Source organism: Siphateles boraxobius, unplaced genomic scaffold (assembly GCF_051911475.1).
Source record: "Siphateles boraxobius isolate OS27281-9 unplaced genomic scaffold, OSU_SipBor_1 16, whole genome shotgun sequence".
Lineage (NCBI taxonomy): Eukaryota > Metazoa > Chordata > Actinopteri > Cypriniformes > Leuciscidae > Siphateles > Siphateles boraxobius.
Window position 1 is genome coordinate 18,724,866 of NW_027508766.1, and position 22,677 is coordinate 18,747,542.

A 22,677-nucleotide genomic window follows, 5' to 3' on the forward strand; every position below is an offset into this window, starting at 1 on the left:
ACTTTGCAGATCTAGAGCGAGTTCTGTTCTCAGAGGAATCCGTTTGTTTTCCCCCAAAAAGGGGCGTTACCTTTCGATGACGCAAAAGTAGCGTTGCTCTATAGAGAAGCCTACAACATTCATTTTCCACATAACTTAAATTGAAACACATATGAAGTAGCGAAGCACCAAGATTCTTAAAATCAAAAATATTCAGCCGAAACATCATTTTTTGCCAAAATAGTTTTAGAAAGGCAGAAATCATCATCCAAAACAGTGACGTTTAATTATCTATTTCATACACACAAGGAGGATAAGCTACAGAGGGTAAACATGTCAGCAGTGTGGATGCCAAATTTTGGCTAAATTAAGTGTTTAAGTAAAAAAATTATTTTGGTGCATCACTTATTACGGAGAGACAGAACATTAAAAATATTAAAGAGGTATATGTTACTTGTGAACTAGTTTATTGTCTGTTTTGGGTTCAGTTTGTTTCCATGGTTTTCCATTGTTTGATTATCAGTTACACCTGTTCTCCATTTCGTTAGTTGGTTTGCCCTGTGTATTTAAGCTCTGTTTCTCTTTCATTTCTTTGTCGTTCTCATCACGTGTTCCTGGTTGTTCAGTTCAGGTTTTGAGTGTAGTATTTTGTGCTCAGAGTTTAATAGTTATACAAATCATTACCGGAGGCGGACAGAGTACACAGCTTCATTACTTGAGTAAAAGTACAGATACACCTTGCTAAATTTCACTCAAGTACAAGTAAAAGTACTACATTCAAATGTCTACTTAAGTAAAAGTTAGGGATGCACGATATATCGACCACATATCGACATCGGCCGATAAATGGTCTTTTTTGATGTTATCGTTATCGATCCGATAAGAAAATTGGGCCGATATATCAAAGCCGATAAATAATAGATTATTTACTTCAGTTGAGAGATGCCGCTGTTCGCCATGATGGTTCTGAATGATTGGATTCACTTCGAAAAGGAAGAATACAGTTCAGTGTAACATGTGCAGCACAAATCTGTCACATAAGCTTCATAACATTATAATAAGAGCACGCCTGCAAAAGAATGTTGTGAATTCTTGTTCGCCAGTGTTTCAGCGCGAGCGCGTTGTGTCGGAAAGAGCGCGTCTATGGAGTTAAGCCTTCATGACGAGCACAGTCAAGTTCTCTTGAGCATTCGCAGCATTCTGTGCCATTGTAAGTTGTAATATGTTTATTTTGTGTGTGTATGTATATATATATATATATTTATATATAGGATGCGTTTGGTTGAGTTAATAAACGATGCACTAGCGCTTCATTGTGATCATCTTTATCTTTAGCGTGCGCAGCTCAAACAGCAATGCACATTTCTAACTATAATTTGGACTGTCATATATATGCCATTATAATGAGAACACTATTGTAATAAAACGTTGTGATTTCTCTGGGTTTAGTTGCCGTTTCAGCGCGTTGTTGTGGAATAGCGCGTCCAGAACAGGGAGATTAACCTACACATTATGACCAGCACAAGTTCGATTGTGCATTCAAGTCATTTTGTGCAGATAAGTCGTAATATATAGCTGATTTAATATAAATATCTGATTAATCTCACATGTGATGCGTTTCGTGGATTTAAACAACCTGCATGAAAAGTTCTTCAGTCTCCCGGTGCTCGTTCTCTTCAGCTTCAGCGCGCGCAGATAAAACAACAATGCAACATATTAAAAGCTATGATTGGGACTGTCATATGATTATAATTGTATTCACTATTTTAATAAATTTGTAAATTCTTTGGGTTTGCATTCTTCAGCAACCGTTGAGTTGATTAACCTTCTAGCAAAGCGATTCGATAACGTTCGTTCTCTTCAGCTTCAGCGCGCGCAGCTCATACATCAATGTCATTTGAAACAGTAACTAAGCATGCTATTAAAGATGTTTACTATTACTGTAATATCAAAAATGTTTAATTTTTTTCAAAAACATTGCATTATAATTAATAACTAACATTATTTTGTTCTCGTATTATTTTCATCAATGATATGGTTTGATTAAAATCATTTCCTTATTGTCCTTGCGGAGGCGATTCCATTTATTTTATTGATCGATGGCACAAGCATTTTGTTTCTTTAGGCTATATGCATCCCAATGTTATCCAATGACTTGTTTGCATTATTTAGGTATTTTAGATTTTTTTATAACACTTTACAATAAGGTCTCATTTGTTAATGCATTAACTAACATGAACTAACAGAGAGCAATAGCCTTTGTTATTGTTAGTTAAAAAAAAATGTGTGTTCATGTTAGTTCAGTGCATTGACTAATGTTAACAGATACAACTTTTTAAAAATGTCTTATAAAATGTTGAGCTTAACATTAACTAAGATTACTAAATGCTGTAGAAGTGTTCATTAATTGTTGGTTCATGCTAACTAATGCTAACAAAATTAAACCTTATTATGAAGTTTTACCATTTTTTAATGAAGAAAGTTGCCCATAGGAGTGTAAAATTAATTTTAAAAGTTAAGGAATCTTGTTCAAACTATACTGTATTGTATATGTTGTACTTGTATATATAAAAGTGTTTGAGACAAGGCTTTTAATGGTGAGCCTTTTGATATTGTATACAGGCTATCAAAGTATATCAAAATTTTAATTTAGATTTATCGGCCAATATAGCGGTTATCGGCTTACAAATGTAAAGAATTATCGGTTATCGGTATCGGCCAAAATGTCCATATCGGTGCATCCCTAGTAAAAGTACTGAAGTACTTGTTTTTAAAAGTACTTTAGTATCAAGAGTACAAGAGTACATTTTCTAACTATTGCATTACTACTGTCACATAGCTTACATTTATGTACAGAAACATCCTACATGAAAAATGTTAATGTTAATACCTTGGAGAATGTAAAAGGAATTGAAAGTAAAATCAAGTAATTTTCATGTTTTTACCATGTTGCTTTATTTAACATTTCTCACTTGCCCATAAGGCAATAGCACAATGGCAACGCTCTGACAAACCTCTGCTAGAGTTTTAATGGATTTTTTGCACCCACATTTGAACCTGTTTCGTCCATGGATTTGACTTTGGTGGAAAGCTGAAGGTGATTGCTGATACAGGCTGTCCCAATCAGTGGCGCCTGCACAATCCAATCACGTTTGAGAGGGAAACAACAAATTGAGGATTTCTGATAGGAGTGTGCCGGTTTCAGAATTGGTGATGACGGTTAGCCTATGACGCGAGCCAAATGTGACAGTTCGTAACATAACCGTCGTCGGGGGGGGGCAACTTAGTTTGAATAAACGAGCAGACACTGATTAGCTACTTGCTCTGTTTATTTAAAATTAACAGCAAGACAACTAGAAGTGAATGAGCTTTCCATTAAATGAATCACACACAGTAAACAAATCCTTAACAAAAAAACAACAACTTTGCAATGAACGTGCTTTGTTTTAAATAAATCACACACAAACAAAACCTTAACAACAACAAAAAAAAACTTTGCAATGAGCTGCAATTTAGACACGCAAACTGGGTGCCGGTGCGGATACATGCTCGGGCAGATGCGGCTTGAAGCTTGAAGTCGTTCATCCTCGGACGCGGCGTCGCGCGCTGTTACAAAAAAAAAAAAGCCGTGGACACAGCCAAGCGAAATGAGGTCTTGACGGTCTTGCGTCATTTTTGCCGCGCACACCTTCGCGCTCGTGCGGACCATACACGGTAAAAGAAACGGACGCATCGAGTATAAACAAGGCTTTACTCCATGTCAGCGCGTGCTCTGATCAGTAAAGGGGCACAGACCTCTCCCGAATCATCTCCAGCAGTAGCAGAAGCACCACTAACTCCGCCTACGTTTCCTTCGTAAGCTGATAATATTGGTATTCTCTATGATAAAAAATGTTTGTAAAAAAAATGAAATAACACGGTTTTGGCGGTTATAAAGTTCTAATGACGGTGTTCAGCTATAACCGTCGGTCTCACAGTTATATAATAACCGTTACACCCCTAGTTTCTGAGAATTTTTTTTTCCTTTTTTTTTATAAGTAGTAACGGGTACACACGGTTATGGATAGAAATGTAGTGGAGTAAAGAGTACAATATTTGCCTCTCAAATGTACTTGAGTAAAGTCATGAGTACTCACCAAAAATTATACTTGAGTAAAGTACAGATCCCTCCAAATTGTACTTAAGTACTGTACTCGAGTAAATGTACTCCGTTACTGTCCGGCTCTGATCATTACTGATAGCAATAAGATCCAGCCGATGCAATGAGTAATGAGTACAAAATGAACCACTTACACTGAGCTTCGTGACGCACTTCCGTTTGGAAAAAGTACATCTCACTTATTTCTGGTTGTTTACTTTCAATGTACTGTGGTCAATAAGTTGATCAGACACCATCTAAAATGAATGTCCACAATAAGATTTAAAAATTTTCCAACTTTTATTGACAGGAGAAGGTATATTCTAATGTTTACTGTGTGCAGAATTTTCCAAACTTATCGGAACATGAAGTTTTAATCCAACCCAAGCCGATCTGAGAGAGCACCGTGTGTTAAAAATACGCCATCATTCACCACAGGGTGTCTGTGTTCATCTAAACTAGTGACTGCGATGCTGAAATGTATGAGAACAGATGAATAACATCAGTACGAACGACGAAAATGTATTTATTTGGATTAAATATTTTAATCATTCTGTGTCATTTAATCATTGTGTCACAGTAGTTGACTGTCATTCTCCTCTACGCTGTGAACTGATTGAATAGCCAAGCCTATTTAACATTGTTATAGGCCCCTCGCGAGCATTCATTCATTTCAACTATTTTAAAAGACTGGAATAAACACCAGAGTACACAAGCAATCATTTTAATAGTCAATTTCATTTAAAAATGTAACGGGTATGAAATGTCCAAAAAAGAGAAGAAAAAAAACTGCTTAAAACAGCTTAGTGGATAAATATATTTAGCCTTTTTATCATTCAGAGTGGACAGTTGGAAAGAAAATATATTTATAGGAACATTTCAGCAGGCTCAAGATAATTAATACTGAGATCATTGTTCATTGTTTTAATCAATTGGCAGCCATAAAACATAGAGATAATCTGCATTCTCATGTATGTAGGTGCGCTGAACGCTCTAACCGGAAACTCCCGATATGTACTAACTAGAACGCAGAAGTAATTGTGCAAGTAATCCAATGGGAGAGAAAAAAGAAAAACATGTTCAATGTTTTCACATTATTGAACAAGAACACAAATTATTCCTGGAAAATACCTAAAAAAACATTTAATTACAGAAAATACTTCAATTTCCTGTAAAATTAAACTAAGCCTAGAATTACTGATGACAAATAGAGATGATAAATGCACAGAGGCAACAATGACTATCCAAAGCTGAATCACAGCAGGTCATAAAAAGGGCTGTTAACTTTTATTACTATATTGTTCATAGTTTTCTTAATGTTTGCTTTTCTTCTGTGCTGTCTTGCAGTAGGCGTTTAACAGACAAGCCTGGGTCTGTTAAACCCAGTTTAACAAACATATGTTGAGATCTACGGTCAGTCACGTGAGGAATTATGGGAAAACTGAGACAATTACACCCACCAACTGCCTCCTGGACATGGCTGATCACTCTAGACACTCAGGAACTGAGAGTTCAACATGACGAGTTCACCGTGGGTGGTGTTGGGATGTTTGACCATGGACCGTGGTTTGGTCACTATCAAAGATGGACGGGTCATAGCAAACTAAGGGGATTTAGGTCACTCTGGCTGACGGAGCATTTGTGAACTCCTTAATGGGTCATACAACCTATTTTAACACCAGTTAGTCCTTATGGCAGTTGTGAAAAATGCTACAAACATTTCCGTGGAAGGCTGTGGAGTGGAGGGGAGACAGATAGCACAACAGCGGCTTCTGATCCAGTCACTCTTATTACGTAAAAGCATCAAAGTGTACTTCAAAAAATGCAAGCTGCAATTCACCATTGCACACATCAAAATGAACAAATACACTCACCTAAAGGATTATTAGGAACACCATACTAATACTGTGTTTGACCCCCTTTTGCCTTCAGAACTGCCTTAATTTTATGTGGCATTGATTCAACAAGGTGCTGAAAGCATTCTTTAGAAATGTTGGCCCATATTGATAGGATAGCATCTTGCAGTTGATGGAGATTTGTGGGATGCACATCCAGGGCACGAAGCTCCCGTTCCACCACATCCCAAAGATGCTCTATTGGGTTGAGATCTGGTGACTGTGGGGGCCATTTTAGTACAGTGAACTCATTGTCATATTCAAGAAACCAATTTGAAATGATTCGAGTTTTGTGACATGGTGCATTATCCTGCTGGAGGTAGCCATCAGAGGATGGGTACATGGTGGCCATAAAGGGATGGACATGGTCAGAAACAATGCTCAGGTAGGCCGTGGCTTTTAAACGATGCCAAATTGGCACTAAGGGGCCTAAAGTGTGCCAAGAAAACATCCCCCACACCATTAAACCACCACCACCAGTCTGCACAGTGGTAACAAGGCATGATGGATCCATGTTCTCATTCTGTTTACGCCAAATTCTGACTCTACCATCTGAATGTCTCAACAGAAATCGAGACTCATCAGGCAACATTTTTCCAGTCTTCAACTGTCCAATTTTGGTGAGCTCTTGCAAATTGTAGCCTCTTTTTCCTATTTGTAGTGGAGATGAGTGGTACCCGGTGGGGTCTTCTGCTGTTGTAGCCCATCCGCCTCAAGGTTGTGCGTGTTGTGGCTTCACAAATGCTTTGGTGCATACCTCGGTTGTAACGAGTGGTTATTTCAGTCAAAGTTGCTCTTCTATCAGCTTGAATCAGTCGGGCCATTCTCCTCTCACCTCTAGCATCAACAAGGCATTTTCGCCCACAGGACTGCCAGATACTGGATGTTTTTCCCTTTTCACACCATTCTTTGTAAACCCTAGAAATGGTTGTGCGTGAAAATCGCAGTAATTGAGCATATTGTGAAATACTCAGACCGGCCCGTCTGGCACCAACAACCATGCCACGCTCAAAATTGCTTAAATCACCTTTCTTTCCCATTCTGACATTCAGTTGACGGACAACCTGAAGACGCAATATGCGTCATTTCCGATTCTTCTTCCTGTATCCAAAGACAACAACAACAGCAGCAGCACGCGGATAATGAATAGTTCGGGGCAGATAGCGATCGCATTTGTTTGCACTTTGGTGCTGGTACTGACCTCGCTCCAAAAGTATGCTGTGCTGCGTCTCGCCATGTTTACTTCCGGTATACTGCACACGGGTTTTTGTATGTGCCGAGAAGTTTCTCTACTCAAAAGACCAAGATTCCTTGCGAATAGAACATGCGCAGAACACAAATCATTATGAGGATATGCCGATACGCGTTTACATGACCAAAAATTCGGGTTAGAAAAGGGGTACCCCAGGTATCATATCCGGGTTTTTAAAATCCGGGAAATGAGCATATTCGGGTTTTTGCCGGTGTTTACATGGCCGTGCGTGACCGGGTTATTGCTAATATCCCGGTTTTGAACGGGTTATTGGCTGCATGTATACGTAGTCAGTGACCTTTCAACGTGATGACGTAGTTCCCGGCACGTTGCAGATCAGCTCAATCCGAACAATTGTAGTTAAAAAGTATATATATATATTTTTTCTTTTTGAAAATGACCTATCGTTTCGCTAGATAAGACCCTCTTCCTCAGCTGCAATCGTGCACAGACTGTTGAAGCACTTCAAAGACCTTTAAAACTGCATTGATTTGGACTTCAAAATAGTGGTTGCTATTGAAGTCCATTATTCGAAGAAAAATCCAGAAATCTTTTCCTCAAACTTAATTTCTCATCCACTGAGGAAAGAAAGACATGGATATCTTGGATGGCATTGGGGTGAGTAAATTATTAGGAAATTTTTCATTTTGAGGTGAACTAATCCTTTAATTATCCAGTTTTCTTTTGAAATTAAAATAAATGGATTCTAATGAATGGATTACATTGTCTTCTACTGTATGATGTGCAACACAAAAACCTCTGTTAAAATCTCAGAATATGTAATGAGGTTATCCTTGACAGTATTAGGGGCAATTTACACCGAACATGTTTTTGCGTTTAAAAAGAGTGAGAAGCAGGGCAGTGGAATGGGGGCGGATTTTTTTTTTTTAAATTGAACTTCTTTTAACTTAAACGCTACATTTTAAGAATGGTTTGTTTTGCTTGCTATGTGAGCCAGAGCATGTGAGCGAAGCGGAGCGGTGTGACGCTCAGCTCAATATTCCGCTCTATGCGCGTGCGCTCCACTCAGTCGCTCGAGTCCCAAGCGAACGTTCCACTGATGAATCGCTCACGCTCTTCGGTAAAACAAATCCCGCTCAGATCCCGCTCAGACATAAAATGTCTCTGTAGGCTACTTGCTTTCTGTTTGTACTTTGTAATGAATATCTCGAATAAATGTATCATTTACAGTAGCTAGGATTGTAAATAGAAGTTATTTCGGGGTGATTCTGAATAAAAGTCTGTTCTTTTTATTCATTTAAATGCATTAAATTAACTTAATTAAAAAACATTTCTAAGACCTTTGGCAAACTTGTTTATTAAATGCAGTAACTGAAAAGGTATATTTGATTTTTGTTATTTTATTTCCGTGAACATAACAGCAGTTGCAAAACAGGCATATTAAAACGCGCGCGCACACACAAACAAGATGCATCCTTAAAACAATATTTGAACTCCATAACCAACCCACTATTGCTTTAGCTAATTCACCGATTCTAAAACTACCAAATCACAATAGGGCATTCTGAGTAGAGCGAGCGGCGCTGAGCGGACGGAGCGAGCGGAGCGTAATCTTGAGAAAGGCGCTCTCCGCTCAGTAGGAAGTATTACCGCTCCGCTCCGCTCCCCTCTCCGCTCACACTCCGCTCCGCTCACATGCTCTGATGTGAGCACAACAGTCCAAGACGTCTATTTAGCACATTTACATGAATGGAAAACAATGGAAAAGCAGAGCAGTAATATTCTCGACCCATGATTTTCTGTGCAATAACTTGATAATTAAAATCAGGGCAGATTGATGTTTTAGCTAGTAATGGACAAAAATGAGCTTTTTGCTCAAACACACAAAAAAAATGTGTTTAGTCGAACCGAAACCAAAAATAAAGTTTCTGTAATAAAACTTAGGTAATTTAACTATTCTGTGCAGGGTAGGGTTGGGCCGCGACGGCTGACAGACATCACTTGATCTGTAACGTGAGATGGGCGCAGCCATGTTTGTTTGGGCCGCAGTTCAGAGATTCCTGTCTGTTGGATTTTTTACAGCACGTGAACACATCAGTTTCTCCCGAAATACATGAAAGTAAGTGGCCGGTGAACTGGGAGAAGAATAGAGTAAACTTTATAGTTATTTAAACTGTTTATCTGATATGAATAAAACACGTCGGCAAATATATTTTAATGGATTGTTATTGCTGCTTCAATAGACACCATTGTGTATTTTACAAACTATAAAAGTATGGTTTTGCTATAAATTATATGCATTTAAATGTCAGAAACCTAAAACAAACATTACGTGGTTAAAAACACTGAATAGTTGTGATATATGACAAGCGCTGAGCGCGACCGTGTTTGGCTCAGCACCAGCCATAGCGCAAAAGCACAGTTTGAATTTTGCAGTTAAGTAATGTCACGTCACTGTACATTCGCTCCTTGGTCGTCAGCTACTGCAGAGCGTGCCAAAATAGAAATTGCTGATGAGATGTTGAGGAAAATATCTAGTGGAAAATGAGAATGCTACTTTAGCCGTAAATAGATGTTGACATTCAAAATTTTCAGTCACCTGAAAAGCGCCGTTTCGGTAAATTATCCTCCAAAACCCTTCTGGCCGAAAACCAAAATTCTGTATTTTTGACATTTCAGCCAAATATTTTCTGTTGCCAAAATTTCGATGCATTACTACTTCGACATTTTTATCACAACTTCCGCCAAACATGGTTTAAATAAGTTTTTTTTCAGCAGCTGTGTGGAAAAACTTGATATGAGAGATTTTATAATGTTGCAGACATTTTTTGGCAGTATTTAGCAAACTCCCTTCTACCTGAAAAGCCTTTTGACTGCTAGGAGATGACACACATGTGACAGACCGTTGGTCCACCAGGTCCAATGCCTGAAGAGCACATGGGCCAAACACAAATCTCAATCTGAAACAGAGACAGAACAAGAGCAAATATACTTAGGGCATTTTAACACCTGTAGATTGTTTGTTTTGTTCCAAAACAGGGATTAAAATTGTTACAATGTTGCAATTTCTTCTGCGAAATAAAATACAAACGAAATATTTGTCGTAGGCTATCATCCTTTTTCCGTGTAAGGGTATTTACCATGAATGGCGTCAGCGCTGGTCAGCATTACACAGCGCGAGGAAGCCGTGGGGGGAAACCAGTGAGTCACGCATTGAATCAATGCCATTGGTCTTTGCCCAAAAGTGAAGCATTGCAGGCCAGCTGAGCCTTGAAAAGTGGAGCTCAAAGTTAAAAAATAATGAACACCTTGTTTCATTACATCTATCATTTAAGGAATCAGCTTTTTTGAACGTTTTTGTTGAACGGTTTAATGACTCACTCAAAGACAGTCCGTTGGCATAACAACTTCACGCTGAGTGACAGTCTTTCAATGCGCAGAGACGCTGTTTAGTTTCAGTTACATTGGTTACATTGTTTTTGTGTATGCTGACCACATCATAACACGTATTTATATAGCAACAAATAAATGGCGGTAAAACGCATATCGTGCTATTGAGCCACTCAAAATTACCGCAAGGGAAAATCCTTCACCGCGACAGCCCTACATACAGTTAATGTGTACTATTAAGTGCACTTAAAGTGTTCATATTGTGTGTACTTGTTTTAATGCACAAGATGTTAAGCATATGATTGTAATTAGTATGGGAGGGATCTCCCGATTTGATACTATCACGATGCTTTGGTGCCGATGCGATATGTATTGCGATTCTACAAGTATTGCGATTCGATATTGCAATATATTGCAAATTTTTTTAACACTAGATCATCGGGAAAAGTTAAATAATACACTTATACAGACTGTACTTTTTTTTTTTTTTTACCTTTTTTTGATTATACATGATGTATAAGATGAGTTATATTTACAAAAACTCATCACCACATCTTTCTGACTGTTATTTCTGATGCATCATACAATACTAAATTCTCTTGAATAAATGATCCAATAACAAATTCATTTTTTAACAGTCACTTGTCGCCACTTAGTGGCGAAACAATGTAATCGATAAATGCGTTATTTTAAGCACCAAGTTTCTATCAAAACCTGATTCTGATCGCTATCGTAGACATCGATGTCATCTTCTCCTCTTATTGTCACTTCCACTTCATGTAACATATATAGCATAGCCTTCAATGTCAGCACAGGATTTACATGTGATAAATGCAGGAAGATAGTCTGGCTGACGGAGAAGATTTCGGAACTAGACACGCATCCAAACTTTAACCCTCTGGGGTCTAAGGGGTTTTTGGGGTCCTTGAGGTGTTCTGACATGCTCTGACATTTGTGCTTTTTTCAGTTATTTATAAACATGTTAATGGCAAAGGTGTAATTCACTCTATATAGCACAAACAGGGCTACCGTAATATGGGAGCAACATGTATGTACATGTTTGTATTTTTTAGAGAATAATGTTTATGCGCGGTTATTGAAAAAACTAAAACTTAAAGTGTCTGAAATAAGGCCACAAAAAATGTTTGCTTCAAAATTATCTGAAAATCATCCTGCCTAATCATTTACACAAAACAATACATTGATTTAAATTTTATAAGACACCTTTTGTTTGGAAAGGCAATATGCGTGGAGGCGTGTTCACACCTGAGAAGACAAAGGCCGGATAATGTGCCACATACATAATGAGCTGCATATTAATTAGCCTTTCCCACAGGTGTGTCACAGGATCCCAAAGAATGCAAGGACAAAAGAAATTATCTATATATACATATTTTACAATTAGAAATTGTAAACAGTTACAAATAGGTTACAATTACAACAACAATTACAAATTTAAGAATATTTCAAGTGTATTTCTTTGTAAAAAGTGTACATTTTATCATGCGTATCAAAAAAGGCAGGATTCATTAGTTTGAATATTGGAACAAACACTATAATAACATCTTAGTTGATAATTCAATATACCTACATTATTTTTGACAAAACATCATACTATAGTATATTTAACTATGAGCAGAAATTGGTGAACAAAAGTGTACCTTAATGTGACAGTAGTCTTTTATTACAGTCAAAACTTTATAATCTATCCAAAACTAATCACAAAATCTTGTCTAAACATTCATATTTAGTCTGTAACATAATGGCCCTCATTTATCATTCTTGCGTAGAAACGGGAGTATATGTTGGCGTAAGATTATGCTTACACTCCTCTCACCGCCTGATTTATGAAGCTGTGCGTACCTTTGAAATTCAGGTGTACGCAATACCTGCCCTTGATAAATGCTGCGGCTGAAAACGATCGTCATTAGAATAACACGCCCCTATATATTCAAGTATCCGCTTCCCCCACACCCTCATTTTACGCCATGGACAGACGGAAGACGGCAAAGAGGAGACATTTCTCTGGAGATCAAGACCATCACCATCATGAAAAATTATTATTAAATCAAACAACAATATTGTTGATGATAAATTCAAAGTTAATTATATTTTTTTTCAAAACGCTATAAATCCATCCATTTTTTGTCTAAAAAAACAACAAAAACAAACATGAAATAAATAAAAGCCAAACAAAATAAATAGTAAAATAAATTAAATAGTAAAAATGAAAATAAATATTTCCAATGTCACGTTCCAATATTGTCCACCACATAAAACAAATAATTTAAAAATAACACACAAATACAGTCCTTTATTACAACAATGTTAAAAATACATTCAAATCATTTAGTAACACATTTAGGCTGATAGTCATTCGTGCCGAACTTGAAAAGTAATGCTAACAATATTCAGGCCTACTATTAGGCTACGTGTTGTAGCCATTAACTAAGTGCATTTAGTTTCATATTTGTTAAAAAATAATAATGTTATTTTTTCCCCATCTATGTTGATTATGAAAAGTGAACATAGGCTAAGATAGGATGCGCAATATATCGGGAGACATGCTCAGACATGATTTTGGCCACTTAATTAAGTTTTGTTTTGTAGAAAGCCTTTCTTTAAAGTGAATTCCGTTTTGTATAAATTGTATCTTAATTTTAATATTTTTTTCATCAACCTGGATTGCCTGGATTTAATAAATAAGCAAATAGCAGAAATATAATCATGAGTCATGACATGGAGGCGCGGACGCGGTCCCTTGCATTGCACGTGAACTGGAGCGCATCTCATCACAAATTAACCGAAACTCAGTATATGCCTCACAGACATGAGAAATTTATCTACAAAGAAAGCTTGAAATGTCTTTAAACGAAACAATTATAAACGAAAAGAAATAGGCTACTCTCTCTACATTTACATTACATTTACATTTATTCATTTAGCAGGCGCTTTTATCCAAAGCGACTTACAAATGAGAAAACAATAGAAGCAGTTAAACTAACAGTAGGACAACAATACGCAAGTGCTATAACCCCTCTCAGTTTAACTTTAGTGCATTTTCTTTTTATAGAATAGAAGAGAAGAGAAAGTGAAGAGAAAGTGTTAGTACTACTGAATCAAGTGCTGTCGAAAAGTGCTCTCTATAGGCGCGTTCACTACGGAGTTGGTGATCATCAATTTCATCTTTGCAGACACAACACTAGTTTATTAATAGAAATAAAATACAAATTTATTTTTAAAAATGGCGTTTATCGCGTTTTGGAAAAGAGCTCCTCATATCTTTTAGTTTGTCAGTGCGTTTTGTGGTGTAAGGAATTGTTTTTCTGCGCATTTCCGCACTAACTCTAAACGTGCGTACATGTACACCACCTCCTGACCTGGCGTAGGATTTGAGCGTGCCGTACGCCAACGTCCATATTGATAAATATCAAAGTCACCGTGGTTTTGGGTGTACGCCAGGTGTACGCTGGAAATTTGGTGTACGCACTTTTGATAAATGAGGGCCATTGTGTATGATATATTAGCATATACATGTGAATTTGCAGTTTGTTGCTTATACATACATTTTATTTCAACATATTTCAGTCTATTTTTACTCATCTTAGTAGGCTATAGCAATATAGTTTGGATGTGTTCATGTAAACATAACGTTTACTAATGTAGATGCGAGAGTGAATGAACGGCACAGACACGCGCTGTATAACTGTAGTAGGGCTGGACGATATGGCCAAATTTTATATCACGATATATTTCTTAATTTCGGTCGATACGATATAATTCCGATATGAACAATATAAAAGCCTCAGAAAAACTGCCAAGAACGCCCATAACAGATGTCTATTCCTACAATCTTCTGAAAAATGAATTTGCCAAGTCTATGAAATCTGCTGGAGTCTTTCGCTACTGCACCATAACAAACTACATGAAGCAATGAAATAACCCATCATAACAATAATATTCTCTTTTCAATACCTGCTACAAGACTATGAAAGCATATGGGTAGCAATATATAGTTTGAAATGTAATATGCAAAATGAAAATGTAATATGTAAAATGGCAATGCATTTCTGTTTTTAAATTTACATTTGCCATAACATTTGTGCAACATTTGGTACACAAAATGGAGGAATTTTTTTCCGATTTAAATCCCATTTCCTGCATTTACATAAATTTAGGGACTATGGTGTTACAAAATCCAGGAAATAATTAAGATGGTTATAATGATAAATTCTGCCAAAAATAAAAGTAGGCTACTAAACTATGTATAACAAAAATGTCTTACTTTTTTCAAGACTTGAGATAATCATTTTATAAAGTCAAAAATGTTCACCATTAATGTTTTGTGTGTAAATAAAACTGAAATATACAGCAATTGAATAAGGTTATCAAATAGTCTGAACTGCATAAATTATAAATTAAATATAGATTAATCCTTATTAAAGCTACACACGTTCTTTAGACAAGATCAGTGAGTAATTTGCTCTGTTCCCCTTTGTTCTTTGGTTAACTTAACTGACAGACAGAATTGGCTGCTGTCCCTTTAAGATCTGTCGCTGATGAGAGGATCTTACGCATTTAATTTTCCCATATAGGCTACTCTTAACTTTCATTTAAGATTTTATTTAACTCATTTAGACTGTTCTTGTGAGGATACAATTGACAAAACGGACATTTTGGCATGTGTGTGTTATTATTCAAGCGCTAAAGGAAGAGAACTGGATTCTGCGCGTCGTGTGTGTGTGTGTGTGTGTGTGCGCGCGTCAGGACATTCACAGGGAGCGATACCTGCTCATTAGAACTTTCGGTGAGCTATTTTTAGAGTGTGGACGCGACGTTCCTGGCCGCGGACGCGCGCATCGGCACAGTCTATCTCCTGATCCTCGTTTGATGTGTTCCCGCTGCTAGTCGGACTCGGCAGTCGTACTCCGGCACATTTTGCAGCACGCTGAAACACCGAAACACCACTGAATTAATACCACTGAATTAGTCTTTCCTCTCTTATCAACTATTTCGTATGCTTTCTCCTCACTTGTGGAAGCTCGTTCAGTCACATTTGCATTGTGGTCAGGGGCGCTCATTCTGTGGCTGAAACTTGCCGCGTTGGAGATCCGCTGTTCTGAGCAGTGGCTGCGTGTCTGTGGTGTACGTCATCAGGAAAGTAGCCAATTGTGTTCTGCTCTTTCTGACGGCTGCGGGCCTAACGTCAGTCAGTGACAAATGCTGCTATGTATATGAAATATCGAAAATGTGTTTAAAAATCATATCACCGTTATCGAAAAAAAAAAATATCGCGATATAAATTGATATTGAATTATTGTCCAGCCCTAAGCTGTAGTAAACAAAGCGCGCGCGCCTGTGCCGTTCATTCATCATTTAGCCTACACACAGACACACAATTCATATTTAAACAGTCTTTTTGCGGTTTACAGTCAGACACTATTCAATATCGCGATTAGAACAAAGCACTTAATGGATACGCTGGATACGCTGTGTACACAGCTGTAGTAAGATACTTACTAAACACGATGTGTTTTATAATCCAGCTGGTGGGCGTTGGCATGTTTGAATGGCTTGCCTTAGATCATTTGCGTTTGAATACCGCACGCTCTCCGTGGGCGTTGCACATTAACGCGTAATAGGTATAATGAGCTGAAAAGAAAAAGACTGACATCTCTCTCTTTTCATACAGATTACATAAACTGAGAAGATTTTTTTTTATATAAATTAATTCAGTTAAAAGAAGAGAGTTCAAGCTTCATTATGGAAAAACACTCGTGCCTGTATGACAAGTATTCGCGGAATTACAGTTAATTTTTCGGACGCGTTTCAGAATGGACTTAACTGACAGAGAGAAGGCAGAACGCGCATCATGTTTGTTTTTCTTTATTTGGCGAAAAGCACAACACTTTGTTTTTATTGTGAGTATCCACAAACAAATTGACACTTATCAGGATCTAATGATGTACAACACTTAATATGTAAGATAAAAATCAACAGAGTATTTTGAGTTTCTTTTGCACTGATAAGAAAAAAAGCGAGACTACGACCTCAGAGGGTTAATTGTAAGAATGCAAGGGCTTTAGATACTAATTTGGATGTGATTAGCTTAGCGAACACTGAACATTGTTCGGTTCCGGCTGTAGTAGAGCCTGTACGGCAGGGCAATTGGGTGACGGTGAGACGCTTTAGTCGCGGGAAAAAAACTCCACTCTTCTGTTCCGATAACAACATCAAATAGATTCTCCCCACTCAGTGAAACACCCACTGAGAATCCTCTTGAATGTGCCCTAGTTATTGGCGATTCTATTACACGGAACGTGAAAATAGAGACACCAGCCACCATAGTCACATGTTTGCCGGGAGCCAGAGCGCCTGATATCAAAGCAAATTTAAAAGTGCTGGCTAATGCTAATCGTAAATTCTCTAAGATTACTCTTCACGTCGGCACTAATGATGTTCGACTTCGCCAGTCGGAGATCACTAAAATGAACGTTAAAGAGGTGTGTGAACTTGCAAGTATGATGCCAGGCACTGTAATTTGCTTTGGCCCCCTTCCTGTTCGAAGGAGTGATGAGATCAGGGCTCGCAAAAACCCCGACGAGCTATCTGAAATAGTGTAATCAAATTGCTCCTTTTAATCACATTATTGACTAGTTATTTTGAAAAATATGACCGTGCAAGATTTTGGTCATGCTGATTTATCCGCAGCGCAATTTCTCATGAATCTCCGTGCCTGTTTCAAGAGAAACAAATGATCAGTGACGTAAGTTTGTTTTAAAAAGCTGGTGGGACAGGTGTGTGTGTGTGGGTATGTTCCTAATACAATGCAAAATCAGATATAAAAAATTCAAATAACAATTTGAGAAAAAAATAACATTACAATGTCTAGAAATCAATTTCAATAGTAACGTTACATTGGGTTTAATAATTTTTTTAATTAGATCCACTAATATTGTTAGTGCCGAGAATTTTCAAGTGAATAAATTAATAGATCAGCGATTTTGCTTGTGTACCTTAGTGGTCTTGTGGTTAAAACTTTTGCCAAGCGTGTCAGAGGGTCTGTGTTCTCATCCGCACAAGTATAGATTTTTTTTCCCATCATTCTTTCATCATTTTCTTATCAAAACCTAAAATGTTCATCAGTGGTTACAGTATATATCAAGCAGGGACACATTTGTGTGCATTTTGTTTTGTGATTTCACCAGAATGAAGAGTCTCCGCAACGGCGATAGAGTGAAGCGCATGTCCGAGTGAAGACTGTGTGAGCCACAAGAGAACACTGTATCCATGCAACAGTAAGAAGTTTATTGAAGATTCTAAGTAAAGCCATTTTGAGTTGATCCTTGTGTCTCCGTGGTTGATTGAGCTTTATTTTGAGTTAGAGGCAGAGAATGACGTGTGGTATCAGTTATTAACTCGACTCCTACTACTAAAACGTCTCGATTACGTTAATCCTCGTTCCCCGAGGAAGACGTGAGTCAGAAGTGGTTCTGACCGTAAAGCGGAAGCTCAGCAACTGTGGCAAGGGGACTCAAGTCTCTGTTCACTCCTCGGGGAACGAGGGTTACCATACGTAACCGAGACATTCCGCTTCGTCAGCTCACTGTGACTCCGAAGAATGATTCTGACGAATGGGGATATCTAACAAAACGCCACGGATGCTGGCCCTTCCAGCGCTCAGCTCGAGCCTCCTGGCCTGATCGCAGTGTTGGGCAGAAAGTAGGAGCTAGCAGAGAAGGTCAGTCATAGCTGTTCCACAAGACCCACTCAAGACCCTTGGGGAAGGGAACACTGCAGAAGCCACATCCTACCCCGGAGGGAGGCACTGTGACGGATACACATATGGACTAGCCAAGCAGGGTAGTCTACTGTTGTAGTGTTGCTTTGTTCTGATCCCATCTGACTTCTGACCTATAATGCTGCCTAAATCATAATCATACAGTGTTCGACTGAGCCTGGGTTCTCCCAAGGTTTTTTTTCTCCATTCTGTCACCTGATGGAGTTTTGGTTCCTTGCCCCTGTCGCCTTTTTCGCCTTTCTTCGCCATTGGCTTTTGGCTTGCTTAGTTGGGGACATTTAATTCTGTATTTAACAACACTATTACAACATTATTTTCTTGTTATCTCTGTAAAGCTGCTTTGAAACCATCTGTATTGTAAAAAGCGCTATATAAATAAAGGTGACTTGACTTGACCTGTACTACCCTGCTTGGCTAGTCCATATGTGTATCTGTCTATGGCAGTCTATGGCAGTCTCTGTGGTGGTTCCAGCCTAGATATAGGGGGGAAGAAAACCAGCAGAGACAAAGACACGGGCTTGTCCGCAGAGGATCTGATCGTGAAGGAATACACATATGGGGTCGCCGCAGGGACCGCTTCATACAGTATGGACACTAACAGGTTCCAACAATGCATACGAGTTTAGGCCTGGCGTCAGACGCTTCGCAACGTCTGACTGCTGAAGGGGTGCCAGAGGAACTCACAGGGTTAGCCATTTCTGGGGAACACTACTGGAGCAAATAGATGCACGTATCCGGCCCATGGGGGCGGGAGTGGCGTTGCAAGCCGACACTAAAAATGGGTCCCTCGCGCTACTGGCCACTTGGGGCGAGTATACGGGAAGATACGGGCTCTACACGGAGGCTAAGAATCTAACGAACGTGTTAGGTGTCGTGTCGCCCAGCCCGCAGCTCTACATATATCTGTCAGCGAGGCGCCCTTGAGCCAGAGTAGCCCTTTTCTGCTGGCCACCAGAAGAGGAACTAGATCGGGGAATAGGCAAATAGACTCCACCTCGTTTGAGGCACTTGAGTCTCGAAGCACCCAGGTGCTGAAGCAGGGATGACCTCGTCTACATAAAAAGGACGATAGTGCAAGCCTGCTGTGAACACTCACATTGTCATTGAAGTCGCAACATTCTGAGCTGTGAAAACAGCTGTTTTGCTATTGCGGCCAGCTATCGCTGTCTGCACTGTAACACTAACAACAGCTTGAAGAGGCGTTCTCCTGAAGAAGCAGAATCGTCTTTTGAAGTTAACCCCCTGGAGTCGGCTCTCGCTTTTTTTCTTATCAGTGCAAAAAAAACTCAAATAACTCAAATTTTTATCATACAGGCAAGTTTTATACATCATTAAAAACTGTTAAATGTCTTCTTTTTTTGTGTACACTAATAATAAAAACAAAAAGTTGTGTTTTTGGTAAAATAAAGAAAAAAAAAATGATGCACGTTCTGTCTTCTCTCTCAATGTGAGAGAGCATTCTGAAACATGACAGAAAATGATCTGTAACTCAGCCAATACCTGCCACCCACACATGAAAGTAATGTCTTTACAAAGCTTGAAGTCTCCTTTTTTAAATTAAGTAAATCATATCAAAAACAAATATTCTCGGTTTAAGAAATCCGTAAGAAAGCAGCAGCATGTACAGTTTCTCCAGCCTGAGCTCATTAACTTTAATTTGACCACACCCCCACGGGCACGAGTTGTTCTCATTCAAATGATCCACGTGAAGGAACGCAGAGTTGTTAACGCTCTCATCAGCTCTAAACAAAGAATCAGCGACTCCAGTATTTCTCTACTTTTCATCAGTTTGGAAGACTGTTTGTGCTGTGGATTTACCTTGGATTTACCTCAGAAGACGACGTTTTGATTATGAGAATTTTTAAGGTAAGAGACATAATAATAAGTGTTTTATTGTTGCATAGACTTTACATTGTAGATACTAAACTGGTGCCAGCCTAAAATGTTATGAAATGAGATACAAGTATGCTAGTATGAGTGTTTATTCTAATATGGTGAATATTTTAATGTTTAGACCTGTGCTTACTGTTAAATACTGTGTTTGTGGATATCTGCTCAGACGTAGATGTATAATGTAACAATAATGTTTCATAGTTTGGAGCGGCTCGATCGCTGCACGCGCTGAGTTTGGGTCTGAGTCACGCTGTGTGTTTGAAAAGCAAAACACGCCACGCATTAGGCTTCACGCCAAACTCATCATTTCATAACGAATAGAAATATTTGAAGTAACATATGATAAACAATATATGTTTGTCTAGTGTAATTAATGAAGTGTTCATTTTTAACGATTTATAGGCTGCCTGCTATCTAGGCTATTGTTATTATTTCATGCAGCCCTACACATGCCTATATACAAGGCACAACAAACTAGGTGTTCGTATATATATTTACAAAATACATATACATACATACACTGCCGTTCAAAAGTTTGGGGTCGGTAAGATTTTTAATGTTTTTAAAAGAAATCACTTATGCTCACCAATGCTGTATTTATTTGATTAAAAATACAAAACAAACCCAGTAATATTGTGAAATATTATTTCAATGTAAAACAGCTGTTTTCTATGTGAATATATAGTAAAAAGCGTAATTTATTCCTGTGATCAAAGCTGAATTTTCAGCATCATTACTCCAGTCTTCAGTGTCACATGATCCTTCAGAAATCAGTATAATATGATGTGATGCTCAAGAAACATTTATGATTATTATCAATGTTGAAAACAGTTGTGTAATTTTTTTTTAGAATTCTTTGATGAACAAAGTTAAAAACAACAGCATTTATTTGAAATAGAATCTTTTGTAACATTATAAATGTCTTTACTGTCACTTTTGATCAATTTAATTCCTCCTAGATGAATAAAAGTATTGATCCATTTTATTTATTTCCCCCAAAAAATAAAATAAAAATTCTTACTGACCCCAAAGTTTTGAACGGTAGTGTTTAATGTTACAAAAGATTATTTTTCAGATAAATGCTGTTCTTTTGAACTTTCTATTCATCAAAGAATTCTGAAATAAAAATGCAAATAACTGTTTTCAACATTGATGATAATGAAAAATGTTTCTTGAGCATCAAATCATCATATTATACTGATTTCTGAAGGATCATGTGACACTGAAGACTGGAGTAATGATGCTGAAAATTCAGCTTTGATCACAGGAATAAATTACACTTTACTATATTTACATAGAAAACAGCTGATTTACAGTGATTTGATTTCCATTACACGAGAGTAGATGTTAAAACTTCATGCCGATTTGTACTCGGCTTTCGCCAAGATAAGCACCAACTAAGACGTAGCTTTACAGTAACCTATACTTCTCCATCCATTTACGCATCTTTCCAAATGTGATTCCAAAGTGATGTGAATCTCCTTCTGTCTGGTGTTAATATTCAACGGCTGCAACCACAGTGCGGTTCCCTCATGACAACCGTCTTGAGATTGAGCAGAGTAGGGGACATCTCTAGGGACTTCAAGTGGGCACCTTCCATCCTCAGTGTTTCGTCGACTAGCCCACGACACCTCAAGAGGGCTCGACAGTGACTCTGGCGTCCAAGAGTCACCCCCCTCCGTCCCCCACTCAACTCAGCCCAGCTTACTGACCTTTACATCCCTCCTGCTGCTGAGGCTGCTCCTTTGACCAAACCACAATCTCTCACAACCTCTCCACAACCCGACCATACGCGCCAACCCGTTTGACTAAGGCTGTCGAGCCCCACTGCGGACGTTAAAGCGGTCAGTGGCAACGGTTCCGTATGGCATACTACCGCAAAACACAATATCTGTCTAAACACCAATCCTCATTCACGCAAAATACACAGGAACGTAATAACTGTAATTACTATGCAAACTATACAAATAAACCAACAGACTCATCAAATTGAAGAATTTTTCGAAACCGTAGCATGGCGGCCTGTACACAGCCAGCCAGACTCTTTCCGTCTCAACCACAGCCAGTTGCTGCTCCTCTCTGCTGCTTCAGATAAGTTCTTTACTGTGCGACGCAACTCTTGGCCACTGAAATCCTCCGTATTATTTCAAAATATTACACATAATGTGTGTGTATATATATATATATATATATATATATATATATATATATATATATATATATACACACATTATGTGTGTGTGAGTGAAAAATCTAAAATGTATTCCCAGAATCGTGCAGCCCTATAGTTTGTCTTGATATCAACTTGCGGGGTTGTTGTTACGTTGTTACTTACAGCTGTTTTTTTGTTTTTGTTTTTTAGAAAGGG

The 22,677-nt window shown here is 38.2% G+C and overlaps 1 protein-coding gene across 5 annotated transcripts in view; it reads right to left on the reverse strand.

Moving 5' to 3' along the window:
* The window catches only part of zswim7 (zinc finger, SWIM-type containing 7), a 97,889-nt gene that overhangs the window by 66,914 nt on the left and 8,298 nt on the right, over positions 1–22,677 (reverse strand). For all 5 annotated transcript variants that reach the window (XR_013204185.1, XM_077231931.1, XM_077231929.1 and 2 more), the window contains one exon: positions 10,083–10,185. Coding sequence is in view for 4 of the 5 variants with exons in the window: in XM_077231931.1 (XP_077088046.1) it covers positions 10,083–10,185 (103 nt within the window). In the remaining variant the exon portion in view is untranslated. The remainder of the gene's footprint in view (positions 1–10,082; positions 10,186–22,677) is intronic.